The following is a 22,590-nucleotide window of genomic DNA, read 5'->3' on the forward strand; positions in this document are numbered from 1 at the left end:
CTTTGTCAAAAGAACACGGTGAAGCACTAAAAGACACTTACTGTTGTGAAGGTTTCCATTAAGTAAAAGAATTTACTTATTTCCTAGGAAAGGGGGGAATGAGACGGAGTAGAGATCCATTCTGAATTAAGTGAAGTACCTGGGAGAGGTGAGAGGTCTGTAAGGCCAAAGCTGAAAGAAAGGCCGCATTCCAAAGACAGCAAGGAGACAGAGAAAGAAAAACAGAAATTACCGCAAAGTCGATCTGCCCCAGACCTAAGAATTCCTCTGATAAAGAAGAACTAGTGCTAAATGTCACGTAGAATGAATATGTATGAACTTATTGTGAAACTGTATGCATATGCATTTAGGAGAGACATAAAAGACGACCTGAAGTCTTCAGAAGTACGCATGCCTTGTTGGGGGACTTGCGTCCGGCGCGTGTCGTAATAAAAGCATACCGAACTTTACAACTTTTATAAAGTTGTGAAGTTTCTTCTTTTCTCCGCAAAACAGCAGAAGCCTTCTTTATAGGCAAAAAAAGGAGGAGTTGTGAGGGCCCAGGGGCCTACCATTGGAATTGTAATTCTTCAGGGAAAAGTGACCAAGGTAAAAGAGAGACACCACTCTGAATGCAATGGTCTCGCCCATGAGCATTTGCAGGCTCATGGTGATGCAGCACGTTTTGTTGATATCACCCAGTTCAACTGCTGCATTTTCCTTTTATGTACTCCCCCAAGAATGTTCTCCCCTCTCTTGTACCATTTTGGTCGAGGCTTACTGCATTGCACCCCTGCTTTCCCCCCCCCCCCATTTTCCCGCTGTGTGCCCAGCCCCATTTTGTCTCCCTTCCTGGACCCTCTTCAGGGCAATCCACTGAAGTGTTTGCACTTCCACACAAAGATCCCTCACTCGCCTTGTACACCAGCAGTTTAAGCAAGCATGCTCCCAGCTCTGGGAGCAGGTCGCTCAGAGAAGCTGGCTGTGGGCAGGCTGAAACACAGGAACTGAATGCAACAGGGAGCCTGGCCTCTAATAAAAGGCATGAATCCCACAGTCCACAAAAACCAATGCCGCGCATGTATCTTTTATTTCCTCATTCTCTCATCTCTTGTGTCACTTTCCCCATTTTCTCTGACTGGGAATTTGGATCTCTCTCTCCTGTCTGCAGGTTCAGCCACAAGTGTGACCCTGCAGGAACATCCTGACCCACAGGGAAGTGGGACAGGACTCTTGGTCAGGAAATATAGTGAAAGGGCACGGGAGAATTGGATCAAACTGCAAGAGGTGGAAGAGATTTGAAGATGGGAAGAAGTTCTTTACTCTCAGGGTGCTTGTCCCTGACACAGGGACCAGTGCAGTGAGGCTATGGATGCCCCATCCCCAGCAACGTCCAAAGCCAGGTGGGACAGGGGCCGCAGCAACCTGCTCTGCTGGGAGCTTGCTCAGCTTGGAACCAGATCATCTTTAGGGTCCCTTCCAAGCCAAACCATTCAAGGATTTGATCATTCTGCCATCCCCATCTCCAACTGCGCAGTGGCCCTGAAACATCAGTGACCTCACAGCTCCCAGAGGGTTCAGAGGGTTCCAGGTGGAACATCCAGGACCTGGAAACGAGCACAGCAAACACTTCACCAGCTGCCAGGGGTCAGTTGCTGCTCAGCCTGCGCTCTAACCCTCAGTGCTGAGGTTCTGCTGCTACCCAGGCTTTTCCTGCTGCCTGATCTGGAGCGCCAATCCCAGCAGGATGTGCTCTGCTTTGCCAATGGAGGTACAGTGCCATGCCAGGAAGGAGACACCCGGCTTGGGCAGGCTGCAGCCATGTGGGAATGGATGGTGTGGGACAGGAAGCCCACTGGGAGATTGTGCTGCCCCTTGCAGACTGAGAGAGACACTGTGGAGGCGATGGATGTGGACCAGGGGCTGGATGAGGAAGAAATGATGGAGGTGGACTCCTCCTCTCCTTCCATGTCCTCCCCTGTTGAGGACATGGAAGTAGACGAGGAGGATACCATCGAGGAGATGGAGGTGGACATGGAGGATGACACGGAAGATATGGAAGTGGATGAGAACGATGAGGAGGAGCCCATGGTCCTTGGATGAAGATGGTGCCCCACAGGTAAGACAGGCAGATGCTTCCCACGCCCTGCCCACGCACACACTGGGTCCCCTGACGCCAGGCTGGGGCTGGGCTGGATGGCCCTGCCCAGGGACACGGTGCCCGCAGGGGGCCTGGATTGTGCTGCCACAAGCACCAGCCCCGGCCTGCCCTGCGCTTGCCTGGGGCCACGCCAGCCCTGCCAGCCCCGGCCCAGCCCCTGGGGCCCAGCTCCCAGCCCTGCTGGGCCCAGTGCTGCCAGCTGAGTACAGTTCCGCTGCTTCCTTTCTTACAGGACTCATGCACATGATGGCACCGATCCGATGCCTTTGTATATACGTTTGGAAGTTTAGAAGTTCCTTGTATATACGTTCACTACGTTCCAAGTTCCCTGTAAATATGTTCACTACGTTCAAAGTTTTCTGTAAAAACCTTTTGAAGATCGTTAGCCCATCGAATCTCATGTAAATATCTTCTATACATTGTTGTTTTTATTGTTATAATGATTGTTATAATGACACATGTTCTGTAAATCCCAGATTTGCCGATCTTCGGCAAATAAATACAGTTTCTTTTTAACACCTGACTCCTCTTGGGCATTCCTTTGGGCACAGGCAGCCTTTGCACACTTGTGGGTTCCACTTGTTCCACGTTCCCTGGGCTGGAGGTCCCTGGGGATGCTGGCACGGCCACCCCGGGGCTGGGGGTCCCTGTGCACAGGGGCTCCCACTGACACCACTCCTGGCACTGGGCACTGCTGCTCTTCCTGGCCTGGGGCACAGCGCTGTCCCCAAGGGCTCAGCTCTCACTAGCTCTCAAACAGGGGGCTCTCACAGCACTGGCCCCTGCAGCCATGCCACCAAAGCAGCCAGCAAACCTTCAGCCACCCTTCCTGCTGCAGACACAGGCACTCCTGGGCCCAGAGCCGCCAGCAGGCCACAGCCCTGCAAAATCCACCTGCACACTCTCAAGGCCCCCACAACCTTGGAAACTCAGCCAACTACATCTGGGCTGCTGCAGGGGCTGATCTTTAAGCCTTGCAGCCTCCAAAGGCCCTGGGCTCGGCTTCCCAGCCTGCTCTGCACAGCCCTGAGCCTGCATTGTTCCAGAGAGAAAAGCCAAGCCAGAGCATCCTCACCCTGCCCGCATTCCTGCTGCTGCCAGCGGCCACCGGGCCCTGGGCCCCACTTGGGTGACAGCTGCAGGGACAGGGCAGCCTGTGCTGGGCAGGGGGCACGGGGCTGTGGGCCCTGGGGCTGCTGCTGGGGGCCATGAGCCCAAGAGGGCCCCAAGCTCAGCCCCTGCCCGGCCAGCTGCCCCCAAAGCCCCACAATCCCCAAGCATCCCCATCACAGCTGCTAGGGGGAAATCCCACGGGCTTCAGGAAAGAAATTCCCCATAGTGACCAAACCAAGGGGTCCAAGGGGAAAGTCAGCACCAGCTGAGGTTTACCCACCTTGACAATGGTGACTGTAGGGCAGGTGAGATCTCCAGGGCCTCTGGCAGTGCCTGCTCTGCACGTGAGCCTGTGCGGCTGCTCCCAGTGGGTCTCAGCACCAGGCTCAGGCCAGCCCTCAGCCCCTCACAGCTGATCCCAACCAGCAGGCTCAGAAAGCAGTTCCTGGCCACTTCCTCTAGATATTTCAAAGGACTAAATGTCATTCAAGGAAGCCACCTTGTACATTTAGTTTTGGTGTCGTGGCATGAGAAGCCATGAAGGTGCCTCTGAATGTTCACTCTGGAAACTTCCACTGCCATCCCAATGGGAACACAAAGGACAGGCCTCTGCTTTCAGCACTGCTGAGCTCCTCAATGAAGTCAGCAATGAAGTCTCAGGAAGTAGTAGTTTTTTGGAGGTCCAGGGGCCTACCATTGCAACTCCAACACCTCATTAGTGCTATGACGAACTAAAGTAAGTTGCGGCACCCCTCTAAAGCAATGATCTTGCCCATTGGCTTCTGTGGGGTCATGGGGGTTCAGGTAATTTTCATGATATCATGAAGTTTTTTCTTTCCTTATATGTACTCCCCTAGGTGTTCTCCCCTTTCTTATCCTCTATTGGTCCTAAGTTACTGCATACAAGGTCCTTTTTTCCCACATATAAAACCTTGTGTGCCCAGCCTCATTTTGTCTCTCTCCCTGGACCCTCTCCAGCACAAACCACACTGTTTGGAGTTCCACACAAACGCTCCTCTCTTGCTCATCCATCATCCATTCAAGCAAGCCTGCTCCCAGCTCTGGGAGTGCATGTCTCTCACACAGGCTGGCTGTGGACATGCCACAACAAAGGGGTGCCCAAACAGGGACCTTCTTTGAGAATTCCTGAGAGCGATTCCAGTGACGATTCCACTGTTCCACAGTCACGGGACAGAAGACACCTTGGGTCAGCCTCCGCCCTGGAGTGAGACCTGAGTTTTATCAGGGCTTGCTGAAGGCAGCGTTGGCACCCTCCTCCAGCAGCAAGAGGGCTGACTCAACAGACAAAGCCCATGGGATATTTTGAAACACCTGCATCCAGAGCCACCAGAGCAGTGAGCTGGGGGACAGCCACCAGCAGTGCAGGATCTTTGGGTCATATTTTAGTCCTGGGGGTGGGCAGCCCTTTACATCAGGGGCAGCTCTAGGTAACAAATTATCCAAAGATGAGAGGGACGTACATGTTCCAGTTAGGGACGTTCTCCTTTCAGAATGGAAGACTTTTACTAAGGGAAGTTTGAAATCGTTTGTTCATTGGCTGTTTACGGAGCTCCCAGACATTTCTGTTGATTCAGTTCATCATGTAGCATTTTGGGACTGAGTTAGGGAAAGACTTTATCTTTTGCAAACTCAGGGAGTGATAAGAGTCGCAACATTTTCCACAATTTTTCACATGTTTTATGGAGTTTTCTCAAGGGTTCAAAGTTCTAATATTCAACCCAGACTTTCTGTTCTGCCCCCCGCATTCCTGAACCCACTGATACCATTAGGATGAGAGACAGAAACTGCTGTAAAGCACAGACAAGCCACCTGCTGTCTGCCATCTCCCCTCCTTCTCTACCCCCTGCCCTGGTTTGTACGGATCACACAGGCCTGGATTCTAGGCTAACCCCTTCTCCAGTACCTCTCCTCCCTGGATCCCCATCAGGTAGCTCACAAAATGGAGTCCCTCCTCTGGAGGGGGTTGTCAATGTCAAACTCCCTCCCACCCCCAGCTCTCTCATCAAATCCTCCCCCTGTGTTGGATCCCACCCCTGCATCATGTACCACCCCTGCATTGGGATCCAGCGTTTCCTTGCCTACTCCCGCTGCCCTACCCCCTCCAACTCAGCCCCGTTGCGGATCCCACACTGTCAGGGCCGGAAGTGTGAGGGGCGGTACCCGGAAGGCCGCCATCTTGGCTACCAGAGGCCCACACCACCGGGCCTGGCCAGTCACCCCAAGGCCCCGCTCCTCTGCCAAAGAACAAGTTCCCTCTTCTGGAGAGGAGAGGGAAGGGTCATCATACCTTCAGCATGAGCCTGAGGATTCTTGGACAAGGATGTGGAAGCTGGCGACAGAAGAGGGGAACTGGGAATTGGTAGCTAAAATACAAGAAGCACCGGTGCAAAAGCAGAGCGGGGCTAAGCCCCAATTGGAAGTTCTCATACATGGGAGATGAAAGACCTTTTTAAAGCAGCAAAAGACCATGGGAGGAGCTTGCCCTATATTAATCATTTGTTAAATACCATCTATCCAATACATGTGTTGGTACCCCACAATTTGCGCCATTTTATGCGCATCCTACTTTCTCCCACTGAAATTATTCTGTGGGAAAGAATAGGGAAAAAACTACTACAACAACTATTAAAAGACTATGCTAGAGAAGCGAGGCGGGCACACCTAACACTAGACCATCTAGCCAGGGAGGAAGATTTCACTAAACCTCATTCAATAGACCTTCCTTGAGCTCTGTTAGAAGAGACCTGCAGGGACCTGGGAAATCCCTTCTAAAATTTATTGATCACCTTACACAAGTAATAGAGAAGCAAGTTGAACATCCAAATGCCAGGAAGGTACTCCCTACTAAATTTGCTGAAACAAATGCTAAAAACACCTTTAAAGACATTTTACTTTCTCTACCCTTCAACAGAAAGCCTACCATTGCACAAATGGTCGTGGCATGCACCATTAGGCCATCCTTATACTGTAATGCTACCCGAGATAATGCTTCCTGTCACAGTGTAGTAGAGGTGCTAGTAGCCTCCCAGTTTATTCCCTGGCACACACATGAAAAAGGATCTTGCTTCAAATGTGGCGAGATGAGGCATTCTCAATAGAATTGTAAAAATACAGGCTATTACGGGGGACCTTCTAGGTGTCACAGCCACTGCCCTCACTTGCCCCCCTTTTCCACACACATTCCAACACCAGCAAAACCAGTGGCCTGCGGGAAACCCCACACAGACACAGAAAGTCCCCGTGCAAAGACACCAAATGCGAGGCCGTTCTGCCCTTCTCTCCCCAACATCGTGGAGAACCAGCACAGCGACCTTCTCAGATCCAGCGGGACAGCTCGATCGCTGCAGAAAACTCGACAGAAGACAGCTCTTCCCTGGAACCTAAAGGCAGCTGGTAAGTGCCTTTTCAATTCCCATCCACGATATTGATGTTCACCATATTCCCACAGGCAAATACAGGCCTGAGGAACATCCCAGAGACATTTTGATTTAAACCAACACCAGGGAAGGGATGGAGACACTCACTCTACTACCTGAGTTACTCGCCTTGACCTCTTTGCAGGAGATAACTGTCCAGGCTCTATGCTTACACCCTCCACTTTTCATTGCAAAAGGAACAGTTATAGCCAGAGCCTACCTCCTACTTGACATGATCACCACACCAGCTGATCCAATGGTGATGTGGGCACAGACAACAGGCAGAAATAGACCCATTCTAAAGTGTGCCTTGTCATGTAAAGGGAGAAAGAGATGTCTTTCAAGACTATTAGATACAGGAGCTGACATCACCATAATTTCCCTCTCTGATTGGCAAAAAGAATGGCCCCTGGTTCCAGCGGCTGGGGTCATTTTAGCCATTGCGAGAGCCACTACCAGCTTCTGGAGTCAAGGTACCATCTGCATGGAAGGTCCTGAGGGCACAGTTGCTACAGTAAGATCATTCATCACCCAGGCACCAATAACAATTTGAGAAGACCTCTTGTCCCAATGGGGGACAAGGCTAGAGATCCTATCAACACCTCAGGATTTCAAGATGGGGCCACTGAGCAGCGCACCACACTTTAGTCAACCTCTAAGATCAACGACCCCGTATGGGTGGATCAGTGGCCCCTCTCAGGCAGAAAGTTAAAGGCTCTGAAGTCCCACGTGCAGTAGCAGCTGTCTGTGGGCCACATTGCACCATCTACTACCCCCTGCAATGTGCCCGTCATTATCATATGAAAAAGACAAGAGGTGGCTCCTGCAGGACCTCAGGAAAATCAACGAGGTCATCGAGGACATGGCTGTCCTCCAGTCCAGCCTGCCTTGAGCCTCCATGATACCACGACACTGGTAGATACTTGTTATACATCTAAATGACTGCTTTTTTGACTTCTCCTTGCACCCCAATGAAAGCCCCTTGTTTGCTTTTTCCGTCCCCAAATCGACAAGCACCTTAATTGAGGTGCCAGTTGACTGTATTGCCTCAAGGGAATGAAGAAGAACCCAACTACATGTCAATGTCTTGCAGCCCAAATTCTTTCACAAAGCCGGACAAGATGTCCTAATGCTATCATTTTTCATTACATGGACCATATACTAGTTTGTGCAGAAGCTCTGATCATTTTGGATGTTGCAGTACAGGATGTCATCACTGTGGTACAGCAGAAAGGTTTTGAGATTGCAGCAGATAAAGTCAAAAAGACAGACCCCTGGAAGGAGCTCGGCCTAAAAAGCACAGAGAGAACCATCACAGGCTAAACACTGCACATCAAGGACAACCCAAACACTCTGCATGAATTCCACCAGCTCTGTGGAAGCATCAGTTGGGTATGCTCACTGCTGGGAATCACCACAGAAAATCTCATGCCAATGCTCCTGCTCCGTAAAGGCAGTGAAGGACTCGATTTCCACAATCACTGACACCGGAGGCAGAAGCAGCTGTACAAATGGTCTCCTGGGTGATTCAAACCAAACAGGCACACAGATACCACCCTAATTTTCCTTTCTCTCTGGAAATCCTTGGTGTAAGTCCAAACTTCCATACATTATTGTTTCCGTGGGACTCAACTATCTCAGATCCCCAAATACAAATTGAATGTGTCTTCAGAGCACACCAACCTACTAAAATGATAACAACCCAACAGAAAGTTATTACTCAACTAATCAGGAAAGATAGAAAACATCAGTGCTCCCTTGCAGGAACAGACCTTGTGAATATATACTTAGTTCTCACTCAAGAGCACCTCAATTGCCTACTTCAAACATCTGAACCACTGCAATATGCCTTAGATAGTTTTTGAACAGGCTGGGATCAGCCACCAATTCTACCATCAAAACATTCCTGCGCTGCTCAGGATGTTCAATATTACCTGAGACCCGTCAAGATCCCTTCTTGCCACCTGCCCAAATTGTCAGGAACATGGCCTTGCTTCTGTCACAGCAGGAGGTAGTCCAAGAGGACTAGAGAGTCTCCACATCTGGCAATCAGACATCACACACTAAGCCTCTTTTAGCAGTCTAAAGTACATCCACGTCTCAATCAAAACCTTTTCCACTGGGATTTTTGCCTCTGCCCATGCTGGTGAATAATCAAAGACGCTATAAAACATTAATTTTTAATTTCTCCACCTTAGCATATCCACAGGAAATTAAAACTGATAATGCACTTGCTTATACCATGCACTGATTCCAGCAAGTTTCTGACCACTGGGGTATAAAAAATGTCACAGGCATACCACACTCCACCACAGGACAGTCCAAAGCCGAAAGGGCCCACTGATCCATCAAAAGGATCCTTGATCAACTGAGAGGGGTAGTCCAGATATTATCTCCCATTGATATACTCCCCAAGGCCTTTTATGTACTCAACTTTTTGAACAACTCATTTATGGAGCCAACTTCCCCAGTCATCAGGCATTTTACTAATTCAGCTGCAGCCCAATTAAAAGAAAAGCCATCTGTGTTGAACAAAGACCCTGAATCTGAACAAATTATGGGCCCTTTTCCATTCATTACTTGGGGAAGAGAAGATGCCCTTGTCTCTACAGCAACACTCCTAAGATGGATCCCAGCAAAATACAAAAAAACTGTTTCTGGGAAGGGTGAGGCAAACACCAGAGCCACCATGAGAAGAACAGAATGAAAGACTAAGAGAGACAGCAGCAGCCTGGGAAAGAAGAAAAAGAAGGACAGAAGAAGATCTCCTAAGCAGCATTGACCACACACACCAAGACCAAGATAGCTCAGACATCATTAACCAGGATATATGACTTAACATTTGTAAAAATTATATTTTATCATTGATATATGGTTCTTCTAATAAGATGTGTTCACACCCTTGCCTTATAGAAGAGAAAGTTTAGTGGGATCACAACTTAAGTTGCACCTTCTAATCTCTTAATCTGTTTACTTTTAGTACACCCAAGCCTCCAGATACTAAATTACCAAAGTCAGAGGATGCTCCCATTGGTTGCTGCTGAACAGCAATCTGGATGCTCCTCACTGAGCCACATGCCTTCAGCTGGGTGCTTCCACAGACAAGCCACAAATTCTTGTCCATGTACAAGCCTGTCAGGCACTACAGGGCATGTGTTTTTTCTACCTGCTGTCGCATAGGGAGTCAGTATACCAGGGCATCCAGCTGCTGAAAGATCAAGGAAACAAGATGCAGACGGAAGGCAACAACGACTGGTTCAGTGGACTTTCCAACCACTGGGGGATGAAAGGCTGGCTTACATCTTTGCTGAAGACTGTTGTGTGGGTGTTGTTTATCATATTCATTGTGTTGGTTACTTTATCCTTTTTTTGATAAATGCCTGCAAAACTCTATGGCAGAATCCTTCTCTATAGACAACAAAGAGCGGGGGAGTAGTTAGGGCCCAGGGGCCTACCACTGGAACTGTAATACCTCTGGGCAAAGTGATCAAGGTAAAAGAGAGACACCGCTCTGAACGCAACGGTCTCGCCCATGGGCATTTTCAGGCTCGTGGCGTTTTATTGGTATCACCCGGTTCAACTGCTGTATTTTCCTTATATGTATTCCCCCTAGAAGGTCCTAGCCTCTCCTGTACCATTTCAGTCCTGGCTCTTTCCATTGCTCCCCGGCGTTTCCCCCCAATTTTCCCTCTGTGTGCCAAGCCCCATTTTGTCTCCGTTCCTGGACGCTCTTCAGTGCAATCCACTGGTGTGTTTGCAGTTCCACACAAAGATCCCTCTCTCATCTCGTTCACCAGCAGTTTACCCAAGCATGCTCCCAGCTCTGCGTGTGCAGGTCACACACAGACGCTGGCTGTGGACAGGCTGAAACACAGGAACTGAGTGCAACAGGGAACCTGGCCTCTAATAAAAGGCACGAATCCCGCAACCTAACAAGAAAAGACTTGCATGTCTCTACATTTCCTTATCCTCTCAGTCCTCATGCCACTTTCCCCATCATTTCTGACAGGGAACATGGATTCTCTCTCTCCTGTCTGCAGGTCCAGCCACACATATTACCCTGCAGGAACAGCCTGACCCAAAGGGAAGTGGCAGAACACACTTTGTCAGGAACTGTAGTGACAGAACAAGGAGGAATGGGATCAAACTGCAAGAGGTAGAGGAGATTTGATGATGGGAAGAAGTTCTTTACTCTCAGGGTGCTTGTCCCTGAAACAGGGAGCAGTGCAGAAAGGCTGTGGATGCCCCATCCCCAGCAACGTCCAAGGACAGGTGGGACAGGGGCTGCAGCAACCTGCTCTGCTGGGAGCTTGCTCACCTTGGAACCACATCACTTTAAGGGTCCCTTCCAAGCCAAACCATTCAAGGATTGGATCATTCTGCCATCCCCATCTCCCACTGCACAGCACCCCTGAATCTTCAGTGACATCACAGCTCCCAGAGGGTTCCATGTGGATCGTCCAGGACCTGGAAGCGAGCACAGCAGACACTGCAACGGCTGCCAAGGGTCAGTTGCTGCTCACCCTGCGCTCTGACCCTCAGCGCTGAGCTGCTGCTGCTGCCTGGGCTTTTCCTGACGCCTGCTCTGGACAGCCAATCCTGCAGGATGTGCTCTGCTGTGCCCGTGGAGGTACAGTGCCATGCCAGGCAGGGAGCACCCGGCTTGGGCAGGCTGCAGCCATGTGGGAATGGATGGTATGGGACAGGAAGCCCACTGGGAGATTGTGCTGCCCCTTGCAGACTGAGAGAGACACTGTGGAGGCGATGGATGTGGACCAGGGGCTGGATGAGGATGACATGATGGAGGTGGACTCCTCCTCTCCTTCCATGTCCTCCACTGTTGAGGACATGGAAGTAGACGAGGAGGGGACCATCGAGGAGATGGAGGTGGATGATGAGGAGAACATCGAGGACCTGGAAGTAGATGAGAAAGATGAGGAGGAGCCCATGGTCTTTGGATGAAGATGGTGCCCCACAGGTAAGACAGGCAGATGCTTCCCACGCCCTGCCCACACACACACTGGGTCCCCTGACGCCAGGCTGGGGCTGGGCTGGATGGCCCCGCCCAGGGACACGGTGCCCGCAGGGGGCCTGGATTGTGCTGCCACAAGCACCAGCCCCGGCCTGCCCTGCGCTTGCCTGGGGCCACGCCAGCCCTGCCAGCCCCGGCCCAGCCCCTGGGGCCCAGCTGCCAGCCCTGCTAGGCCCAGTGCTGCCAGCTGAGTCCAGCTCTGCTCCTTCCTTTCTTCCAGGACACATTCACATCATGGAAGTGATGCCATGCCGTTGTAAATACGTTTTAAAGATTAGAAGTTTCCTGTAAATACGTTCACTACCTTTGAAGTTTTCTGTAAATACGTTTTGAAGATTGCTAGACCCTCGGATCCCATGTAAATATCTTCGGTATATTACTGTTGATGTTGTTATAATGATTGTTATAACGAAACATGTTCTGTAAATCCTAGATTTGCCAATCTTCCGCAAATAAATACTGTTTCTTTTAAATACCTGACTTCTCTTGGCCATTCCTAGGGGCACAGGCAGCGTTTGCACACTTGTGGGTTCCACTTGTTCCACGTTCCCGGGGCTGGAGGTCCCTGGGGGTGCTGGCACGGCCACCCCGGGGCTGGGGGTCCCTGTGCAAAGGGGCTCCCACTGACACCACTCCTGGCACTGGGCACTGCTGCTCTTCCTGGCCTGGGGCACAGAGCTGTCCCCAAGAGCTCAGCTCTCACCAGCTCTCACACAGGGGGCTCTCACAGCACTGGCCCCTGCAGCCATGCCACCAAAGCAGCCAGCAAACCTTCAGCCACCCTTCCTGCTGCAGACACAGGCACTCCTGGGCCCAGAGCCGCCAGCAGGCCACAGCCATGCAAAATCCACCTGCACGCTCTCAAGGCCACCACAGCCTTGGCAACTGGGCCAGCTACATCTGGGCTGCTGCAGGGGCTGATCTTTAAGCCTTGCAGCCTCCAAAGGCCCTGGGCTCTGCTTTCCAGCCTGCTCTGCACAGCCCTGAGCCCGTATTGTTCCAGAGACAAAAGCCAAGCCAGGGCATCCTCACCCTGCCCGCACTCCTGCTGCTGCCAGCGGCCACCGGGCCCTGGGCCCGACTCGGGTGACAGCTGCAGGGACAGGGCAGCCTGTGCTGGGCAGGGGGCACGGGGCTGTGGGCCCTGGGGCTGCTGCTGCTGCTGGGGGCCATGGGCCCAACAGGGCCCCGAGCTCAGCCCCTGCCCAGCCAGCTGCCCCCATGGCCCCACACTCCCCAAGCATCCCCATCACAGCTGCCAGGGGAAAATCCCACGGGCTTCAGGAAAGAAATTCCCCATAGTGACTAAACCAAGGGGTCCAAGGGGAAAGACAGCACCAGCTTATGTTTACAGCACCTTGACAATGGTGGCTGCAGGGCAGGTGAGATCTCCAGGGCCTCTGGCAGTGCCTGCTCTGCACGTGAGCCTGTGCGGCTGCTCCCAGTGGGACACAGCACCGGGCTCAGGCCAGCCCTCAGCCCCTCACAGCTGATCCCACGGAGCAGGCTCAGAAAGCAGTTTCAGACCACTGCCTGCATATATTTCAAAGGATTAAATGTCATTCAAAAAACCCAAAATACTGATTTAGTTTTGGTGTCGTGGCATGAGAAGCCACGAAGGTGCCTCTCAATGTGCACTCAGGGCACTTCCACTGCCATCCCATGGGGAAAACAAAGTCCCATACTGGGACTATACTACGGGCAACTGGTAGAACAGGGAACACACTGGATGAAAGTGGGAGCAGGTGGGAGCAACTGGGACCATGTTGGGGGCAAATTGCATCATCATAGGGAATGTCTGGGAGTGCCTGGGCTCATACTGGGAAGAAGAGGGATCCTGCCAGGAGTGAGGGGAAGTGGACCAGGATCATAGTGGGAGTGGCAAGGAAACTAGAAGCGCATAGGGGCAGCAACTGAGCTCATGCTGGGAGCAGGGCTCCTGGACTATATAGATGCAGGGGCCAAACCCAAAAATGTGAGGTTTACTAAGTCCAAGTGCCAGGTCCTGCACTTTGGCCACAACATCACCTGCAGCTCTACAGGCTGGGGACAGAGGGGCTGGAGAGCAGCCAGGCAGAAAGGGACCTGCAGGGACTGATGGACAGCAGGCTGGGCATGAGCCAGCAGTGTGCCCAGGTGGGCAAGAAGGCCAATGGCTCCTGGCCTGGCTCAGGAATGCTGTGGCCAGCAGAGGCAGGGCAGGGAATGTTTCCCTGTGCTCAGCACTGCTTGGGTAGCACCTCGAGTGCCTTGTCCAGTTCTGGGCCCCCAATTTAGGAAGGCCATGGAGGGGCTGGAGTGTGTCAAGAGAAAGGGCAACAAGGCTGGGGAGGGGTCTGGAACAAAACTGCTCTGAGGAGTGGCTGAGGGAGCTGAGGTTGTTTGCCCTGGAGAAGAGGAGGCTCAGAGGACAAAAGGCAGTGCCAGGGCACAGGTTGGACTTGATGATCTCCATGGCCTGTTCCACCCTTGCTGATTCTGGGATTCTCTGGAACCACCCATGGAGCAGGTGCAGGATGAGTCCTGGGCCTCCTCTTCAGGAGCTCCAGCAGCCCAGGTCCCTCAGCTTCTCCTGCCGGCCCCAAAGCCCATCCTGTCAGTCCTGCAGAGCCTCTGCAGCTCCTCCTCATTGCCCAGAACAGGGAGCCCCAGAGCCAGACACAGCAGCCCAGATGTGCCCCCCTGGCCTGGGGTGCCTCTTGCAAGGGAGCAGCACGAGGCACTGCAGGAGCCTGTAGACAATTCCTGCAGCACTTGTAGGATGATCCTGCTGCCCAAAGGACGTTCCCATGGGGCCAAGTCAGGAACTGCCATGGGGAGTGGAGCCAGAGAGGAAGGAGCAAACAGGGTTGGGCTGTTTGCAGAGGAGGGAACAGGGCTGGGCAACAGAAAGAAATTTCTAGCAGAGCAAAGTAAAGAAAGCAAAGGTGAAGCCAAGGAAATGCTCAGGGCAGTTTGGGGTGGCTGCCAGGCAGCCCTGGCTCTGAGCAACAGCATCTGCAGTGGCACAGGAAACTCCCAGCTGATGGGAACAAACTTTCTGGCTGACTGCAGAGGCCAGGACAAAGCTGAGTGGTTTCCCTGGTGTCCCCCAGTCCTTGCTGGCCCCAGGGGCTGATGGCATTTGTGCTCCCTCACGTTCATGTCCCCACAGCAACAGCATGGGGGTGATCCTGCCTGCTGTGTGCAATGCAAACAGGGGCTCCTGAGCCAGTGCTGCCATGTCTGTGCCTGCAAGGATGAGGCACCTGTGTGAGCCGGGGGAGAGGCCAGGGCTGCAGAGGGGGTATGTTGTTGGCAGCTCCATCAGGACGCTCTGGGACGCTGCCCTGGACTGTCCAGCGCACTGTGGATGGATCAGCCCCTGTTCTGCTGCTCCTTCCCATCTGCCCCAGAGCCCTTGCAGAGCCCCAGCCATGCTGTTTGCCCCCAGCCTGCCCACGGCCAGCCTGGGGCTGCTCATGGGGCTTTTCTGTGCTGAGCATTGGCCTGGGCGTGTTCTTGAGAGAGCCTGGGCAAGGTGCCTGGAGCCCCCAGGCCCTGGCCTGAGGCGTCAGTGCTGCCCCAGCAGTGCCCATGGCCTGTCCCTGCTGCAGCCCCGGCACTGCCACCCCCAGGGCGGTGCCAGGCCACGAGAGCACTCAGGCCCTGCAGCAACAGAGCCACCAGGGCAGCAGGGCACGGCCACAGCAGCAGCACTGGCAACACCAAGTGCTGCTGCTGCTGCTGGGCCCAGCTGCTGGGCCAGCACTGATCTGCCCCCAGCTCTGCACACAGACATTGCTGCTGCAGATTCAGAGAAGGCAACAAAAGGGCATCACTGCAGAAGACTCGGCTGGAACATCCTTTAGTTCCTTTAAGGCCACCGGGAGCGCAGCCCCTCATTGACATAGTGTGTGGCTACAAGGAAGTTGGAGGGAAATAAAATGAGAAATGGCAGAAAAAATGACTTTTCTCTGTGGAAAATATGAAAAAAACACAAAGAATAATAACCTCCAAAATGAAACCAAGATGAAGTTTCAAAGATTACTTTTATTACAAGTGATTTGCAAACACTGGCCAGCAGTTTAATGTTCCTGAAAGCATTCAGTCATCAGTCTCCACACTGCAGCCTTGAGCTCCTGGTTCCTCAGGCTGTAGATGAGGGGGTTCAGGGCTGGAGGCACCACCGAGTACAGAACCGACAGGGCCAGATCCAGGGATGGGGAGGACATGGAGGGGGACTTCAGATAGGAAAATGTACCAGTGCTTATGAACAAGGAGACCACGGCCAGGTGAGGGAGGCAGGTGGAAAAGGCTTTGTGCCGACCCTGCTCAGAGGGGATCCTCAGCACGGCCCTCAAGATCTGCACATAAGAGAAAACATTGAACACAAAACAGCCAAAAAACAGGAAAGCACTACCCATAAGAGGACCAAATTCCCTGAGGTAGGATTTTGAGCAGGAGAGCTTGAGGATCTGGGGGATTTCACAGAAGAACTGGCCCAGGGCATTGCCGTGGCACAGGGACAGGGAAAATGTATTGGCTGTTTGCAGCAGAGCATTGAGAAAGCCACTGGCCCAGGCAGCTGCTGCCATGTGGGCACAAGCTCTGCTGTCCAGAAGGGTCCCATAGTGCAGGGGTTTGCAGATTGATATGAAGCGGTCATAGCACATGATGGTCAGGAGGGAAAACTCTGTTGTTGCACAGGAAACAAACAAAAAGACCTGCGCAGCACATCCTGTGTAGGAGATGTCCCTGGTGTCCCAGAGGGAATTGTGCATGGCTTTGGGGACAGTGGTGCAGATGGAGCCCAGGTCAGTGAGGGCCAGGTTGAGCAGGAAGAAGAACATGGGCGTGTGCAGGTGGTGGCCGCAGGCTACAGCACTGATGATGAGGCCGTTGCCCAGGAGGGCAGCCAGGGAGATGCCCAGAAAGAGGCAGAAGTGCAGGAGCTGCAGCTGCCGCGTGTCTGCCAATGGCAGCAGGAGGAAGTGGCTGATGGAGCTGCTGTTGGACATTTGCTCTGGCTGCACTTGGGGACCTGTTCATGGATAAAGGACAGGGAAGGGTTAGAGGACATACCTGTAACCAAAATCAAAGCTATTTCCAATGTACCCTCCTCTGTAATACACTGACACGACCTTTAGTGTTTAACAGTTCTGAGATTTTCTTTATAAGCTCCCCCATCTCTTTGCCGGTATTCTTGGATCTCAAGCCCTCTGCAATGCTTCTGCACTCAGGGAGATCAGAACAAGTTCTATGAGGCGAGATGATGACTGAGGGAAGATGGTCTGATGTTCTGACCTATTCAGAGTTTCTCTGGGGTTTAACCTTTCTCAGGTGGATTGTGATCTCCTTCTTGTGCCTCCTCTAAAATGTCACCAGGCACTGCTGACAGCAGTTAGATTCACCACAGCCCAGATCCACATTTGTAGCCAAAGGACTCATGTTGCTCATTTCACCTGCCCAGCAGCATTTTTAGTGTCAGAACACCTCTGCCTTTCCCCATCAATCTTATAACTCAGAGATGCTCGAGGACAGGTTTTCACCCTGTATTGAAGCTCCCAGCTTGGACTGAAATCTCAGGGACATTTCCAAGTGTCCTTATGATGGCACTGGATTGAGGGAGATGCAGTTCCTTCCCTGGCTGCACTGACAGCATTGCCCAGAGCCAGGCACTGGGGCCAGCGTCACCCTGAGCCAGCTGTGCCCCCTGCCAAACCTCCCAGTGCCGGGCAGCTGCTCCCAGCCCTGTGCTCTTCAGAGGGAACTGGGCCCGGGGCTGCAGAGCTGCCCCACGGCTCTGCTGCAGCTCTGCCTGCACAGGAGGGGCTGCATGCCTTGGAGCCCCAGCCCTGAGGGCAGAGGCTGGGCTGGGGGCAGAGGAGGGAGGGGGCTTGTTCAGAGGGAGGGGCTGCACTGGAGGGGCTCCCTTGGACATATCTAAACTCTCCCTGCCACAGCATTTCTGGGTTTTGTTTTCTCTCATTGCCTGATTTTCTCTCTGCTTCCTGGAGATTTTCCTCCTGCAGGTGTTTCCCAGTGCCTGATGTCTCCCTGCCAGCACTCACAGACCCCAAATCTCTGTGCACTCTCCTTGGCCTGACAGAACCCCACCTGTTTGCAGGGCACTGGCTGGGGGCATGTTCTGTTTGCAACTTGGAGAAAGGACAGCTCAGAGTGAACCTGATGGTTCCAGCAAAGCTGATGCTGGTGCTGTCCATGGGCAGAGTGGCTGAAAGCACATTAGGGATCTCCTGTGAACCTATTGATCACTAAAAGTAACAGTCTGGATGCCTCAGACACTTGTCATAATTCATAATTATTATTCAACCTTTAATATTTATCCCCTTCTCCCTGCCATTCTCCACTAGTAAGAAACAGAATATTATGCTTTTGTAAAATTCATTGTTTTGGAAATATTCTATGACTGATCTGAACCCCTCACCATGCCAGACCTTAAGGAGCATTTTACCTCCCCTGCACCAGAAATACTCAAAGTTGTACTCACAGAGTCTGTAGGCATTGGGATGTTCCAGTTTTAGGAGATCACTCCAGGAGCTGCAGCTGCATTGTCCTGCAGCCAGAGGTTCCTGTGCCAAGGGCTGGCAGTGATTCTGCCCCAGGCACTTCTCAGCACCTTCCCAGCCCTGACTGATTGAAGCTCTCTGTGCCTCTGTGCTGTGCCCGGGGTGGCTGCAGGCAGTGCCCCAGCCCTGCTGGGCTGGCAGAAGAGCTGCTCATCAACAGAAATGTGCTTTTGAAGCTCTTCTTCCTTACCAGGAGCTGCCTCTGGGCCAGGAGCCCAGCCCAGCTCAGCAGCACAGACACAGCACAAGGAATTTAATGAGCCTCTGGGGCTTTGTGCTCAGGCTGTGAACATCAGTCCCTGAGAGGGAGCTGAAGAAACCTCTCCAGAAGTCAAAGTCAGAATCCAACTCCAAACTTTCTTGGACTTTTAATGGGTCCCAGTGAGGGACACCACTGAGAAAGTGTCTCCAGGCCCCAGGCAGAGCATAGAACTGGAGGCAGTGATGACAGGTGGGGACAAAGAGAAGACAAGTCTTGGTGCCCTGGGGCACAGCAGGGTCTGTGCCACCAAGGGCTGTGAGGAGGCACCTTGTCCTGAGGCCCTGGGGCCTCCTGGCACAGCCCCAGCCAGACTGGGCACTGTCAGCCCCTTCTCCTGCCCTCAGCATCTCCCCCTAGCCCACATCCCAGTGGCCTCAAGGATCTGCTGGAAGGAGTCCCTGGGGAGCCTTGGCCAGGAATTGCCCTGGGGGCTCCTTAATTCTCCCAGGGACTTCACGCTTTTCAAAGGACTTGGGGTTTGGTTTTGCCTTGGAGTCTCTGAGAGTTTTGTGCAATCATGGCCTCCAATTATCTGCTGAAATGAGTCCCTAGAGAGGCTTTGTCAGTAACAACACTCAGTGGGGTTCAATACTTCAGGTTACTTCAGTTATTTGAAGGTACTTGGTGTTTCCCTTTTGATACTGACTCTGAGAAGTTTGTGCAATCATGGCCCCAATTACCTGATTTAATGAGTCCTTTGAGAGCTTTGTACTGACACTCAGTGGGGCTCATTAATACTTTGAGATACTCAAGGTTTTAAGGTACTCTATGTATTTAGGAATACTTTTAGGTACTTTTAAGTATTTTCCTGCCTACACTGAGTCTCTGAGAGGTTTTTGTTCCATCCTGGCCTCCAATTCTGTCTTCCAAGGAGTCCATGAGGATTCTGTGTTGGGTATCTTCCCCCTTTGTGTTTTACAACAAAGATAAAACTGAAAGAATGTTGTAAGTCTTTCTAAAAGCATCCAAACAAACATGGGACAATTAACAATGAACAACAACCACTAAGAGAATTAATAGTCTTCTTTTAGCTAGACATCATCCAACCCTTTTTTCCCCTGGATTGGAAGAGTTTATTGAACCAGTCTTTTTTTTTCCACTTGAAGATTTTGCCCCCTTCTTTCATATGGGGCCAACAAGGACTTTCGAGAGTATTTGCAAGTCTCCTTCCTTGAGTGCTTCTTTCTGGATCCTTTCCTAGGGATCTTCTGGAGTTGAGGGGCAAGGTGGATCTGGGGAATCCAAACTGAGGAGGACAACTAACTTGGAGCAGAAACATTTTGATTACAAATAGTGTGACAATATAACCTCTTGATCAAAGATACTAAGCGCAAATATTTGGGCTTAGTATCTTTGATCATGGGGTTATATTGTTGCCAGAGGGTGAGGCAAAGGGCACGGCCATTTTGTCAGGTGTTGGGGAGGAAGTGCCTTGATTTAGGATGGCAGACTTCTGGGGTGGAGTTCTGGAGGCATGGCCAAGGATGAGAGTGGAATGATTGACAGTGGGGCATGACCCGCAGTTGTGGGGGTGGAGTCTGGGAATTCATTCAGGGTGGAAGAAAAAGTTGTGGTAGCCAGAACTGGAGGAGCCAAGATGGAGGGAGGATGGTCAGGCTCAGGGGCATCTGGAAAATTTTTAATGATCCACCTCATGATTGATTTTAATTTGTTCTTTGAAGATATTTGGTCATGATCAGTGAGAATTAACTTAAAGCATCCATATACACAATTTTCTACTCTGGACAGCCGGCTGCCCATTTTTCTCTTTCTCCCCCTTACGTGGAACAGCCACTGGAACACCCCAAATCAATTATGGGACATGGGTGCGTATTGTAAAAACACAGTAGCAGAATGAGCAATAATTGTCCTGCATTTCCCCAAACCCACCTGCAATCCTATGCAGGTGAAACTGTCTTTGTCCCTGTGGACCCTGGCCGAGGTTCCTCGAAGCAATGATTAATCTGCCAGCCCGGCACAATCCAAAATCCCAGGGAACACTGGCCTATCCATCAGCTAACCCCAGCTGACATGACTGAATGTCAGGGTCCGTGTTAGGGGGCAAAGGTTACAGTGAGTGTGGCTGTGACAAACCTTTCTGGTTCCCCAACCTCAGGGCAAGGTTGGTGAAAATGAAAAGGAGCAGATTCTGGGGAAGATGAAACAGGAAAGCCTTATAAATATGATTGCCTGGCAAAAGATTTTGAGAATATAGAAACTATAAGTGAGATTGAAATGAAAGCAATCTTTGAGATACCAAGCCTTAGTTACTGAACAACTGGAAAACAATGGTATGCCCAGCTGAAGGTAATCTTCTTTTGATGAAACAATACCCTCTGCTTGCAGACAGGTCCAAGGGTCAAAGCAGACCCTACTAACTAGGCAGAAGGGGTCCAAAGAAAAGGTTTTAGGGTTTAAAATGCAACGCAGTATGGTAATGTAATGATTCCTATAGGTTGTATGTAAATGCTATAGGGCTTGAATCTTGTATTAGATTGGTCAGTGAAAATTAGAATATGCAGCACAGAAGAAGATTTATTGTATTGTAATGGGGACTCCTCTCCTCTTTTGAGCATTCATTTTGGGCGCTTCTTTAAAACTGCTCTTCTGGACCTGCTCTAAGCTGTGGCTGGCAGCTCCAAACAAGGCCCCTGCACCCACACCCTTTGCAATTAACCGCAAGTTCCAAGACCTGGCTTCAGAAATCTGTCGTCTCTGTCCATCCCAACTGTCCTACTCCCCGATGCTCCTACAAGCAGGATCATTGGGGTTGCACAAAAAGAACTTTAGTAACAGCGTGAAAAGCAATAAACATGGAGAAGTCGAGCACAGTACAAGGAGTGGGATTCAAAGACCTGAAATAAAGGTGAAACAACAATATATACACTTGAGGGTAGAACACTCTGAAAGAATACCCACATAGGGGAAACAAGTAACCAATAGGGAAGGAGAACGTGGACAACTTAGCATAACAGCACTAAAGGCTTGTGAGGGAACTCTCAAACTTACCCTAAGTTAAACAAATAATTCCCAGGGCTTGAAACTCGTTCCCGGTTCTTCTGGGGTAAAATCTGTCTGACTCTGAGTTACAGCTGGACTAACTCCCACACTGCTGCTTTGCACTGGCCCCTTGGGACCATGTGGCCCAACAGAGCCACAATGATGTCCTTGGCTCAATGAGGCTCCACAGTGTCACAATGGTGCCTTGGATCCATGGTGCTCTGCAGAGTCATAATGTTCTGCTTGGTTCCTCAAGTTCCTACAGTGTACCAGGTTCCACAAGGGCCTGCAGTGTCATCGTGGTCCGTTGGTTCCACAATGCCCTGCAGTGTCACAATGGTCTCCATAAGAAAGGAAATAAGCACGCCCCAGTGGTACAGGGGCAGATGAGAGGCAGTCACCAGAGGCCAAGTCTAGCCAGACTTGACTGTACGGGCAGATTTTGTCTGGGAGTAACCCTTGAGTGTAGAGAATTTTAGATGCAGAATTCCAATTTTGGCCCTGGGCAACTAGACAAGAAAGACAGTTCTTTCCCATAGGAATAAAAGCACAGAGCCCCAGTGCTTCACGGTCAGATGGGAAGTGGCCCTTGACATGACAAATTCAGGGGGACCTGTCAGACAGCCCCAAGTAGGCCAAACCAGGCAGACCTGTTCCATGTTCCTTTGACTTCATGGGTCCTAACACTGTCACAATAGTCTCCTTGATTCCATGAGGTCTGGCAATGTCACAATGGCTTCTTGGTTTCACGAGCCCCAACAGAGGGTCCATTGGCCCCATGCATGCCCACTGTGAAACAATGGCTCCTTGTTTCTATTTTAAATCAATCACAATCAAACCACAGTTTGATCATTGATCCTTGCTTCCATAGGGCCCATGATTTGCACAATGGTCTCCTTGATTCCATGATTCCTAGATTCTACAGTCTCACCATCGTTTCCTTGGATCTCCATTGTCACAACTGACCCATGTTTCCATGAGGTTCCGTAGTGCCACCATCGCTGTCAGAGGCTGGATGAGATCAATGTCCCAAG

The 22,590-nt window shown here is 51.4% G+C and overlaps 1 protein-coding gene across 1 annotated transcript; it reads right to left on the bottom strand.

Moving 5' to 3' along the window:
* Positions 1-15,789: 15,789 nt before the first annotated feature.
* On the bottom strand, positions 15,790-16,722 carry LOC131096517 (olfactory receptor 14A16-like). Its single transcript, XM_058044858.1, has one exon. It carries the CDS (start codon positions 16,720-16,722, stop codon positions 15,790-15,792), a length of 933 nt encoding a protein of 310 aa, XP_057900841.1.
* Positions 16,723-22,590: the final 5,868 nt, after the last annotated feature.

This window comes from Melospiza georgiana, unplaced genomic scaffold, assembly GCF_028018845.1.
Source record: "Melospiza georgiana isolate bMelGeo1 unplaced genomic scaffold, bMelGeo1.pri scaffold_42, whole genome shotgun sequence".
NCBI classification, from domain to species: domain Eukaryota; kingdom Metazoa; phylum Chordata; class Aves; order Passeriformes; family Passerellidae; genus Melospiza; species Melospiza georgiana.

What these genes read in the sequence shown, in the direction of transcription:
- LOC131096517 (XM_058044858.1), bottom strand. Translation starts at nt 16,722, where the DNA reads ATGTCCAACAGCAGCTCCATCAGCCACTTCCTCCTGCTGCCATTGGCA.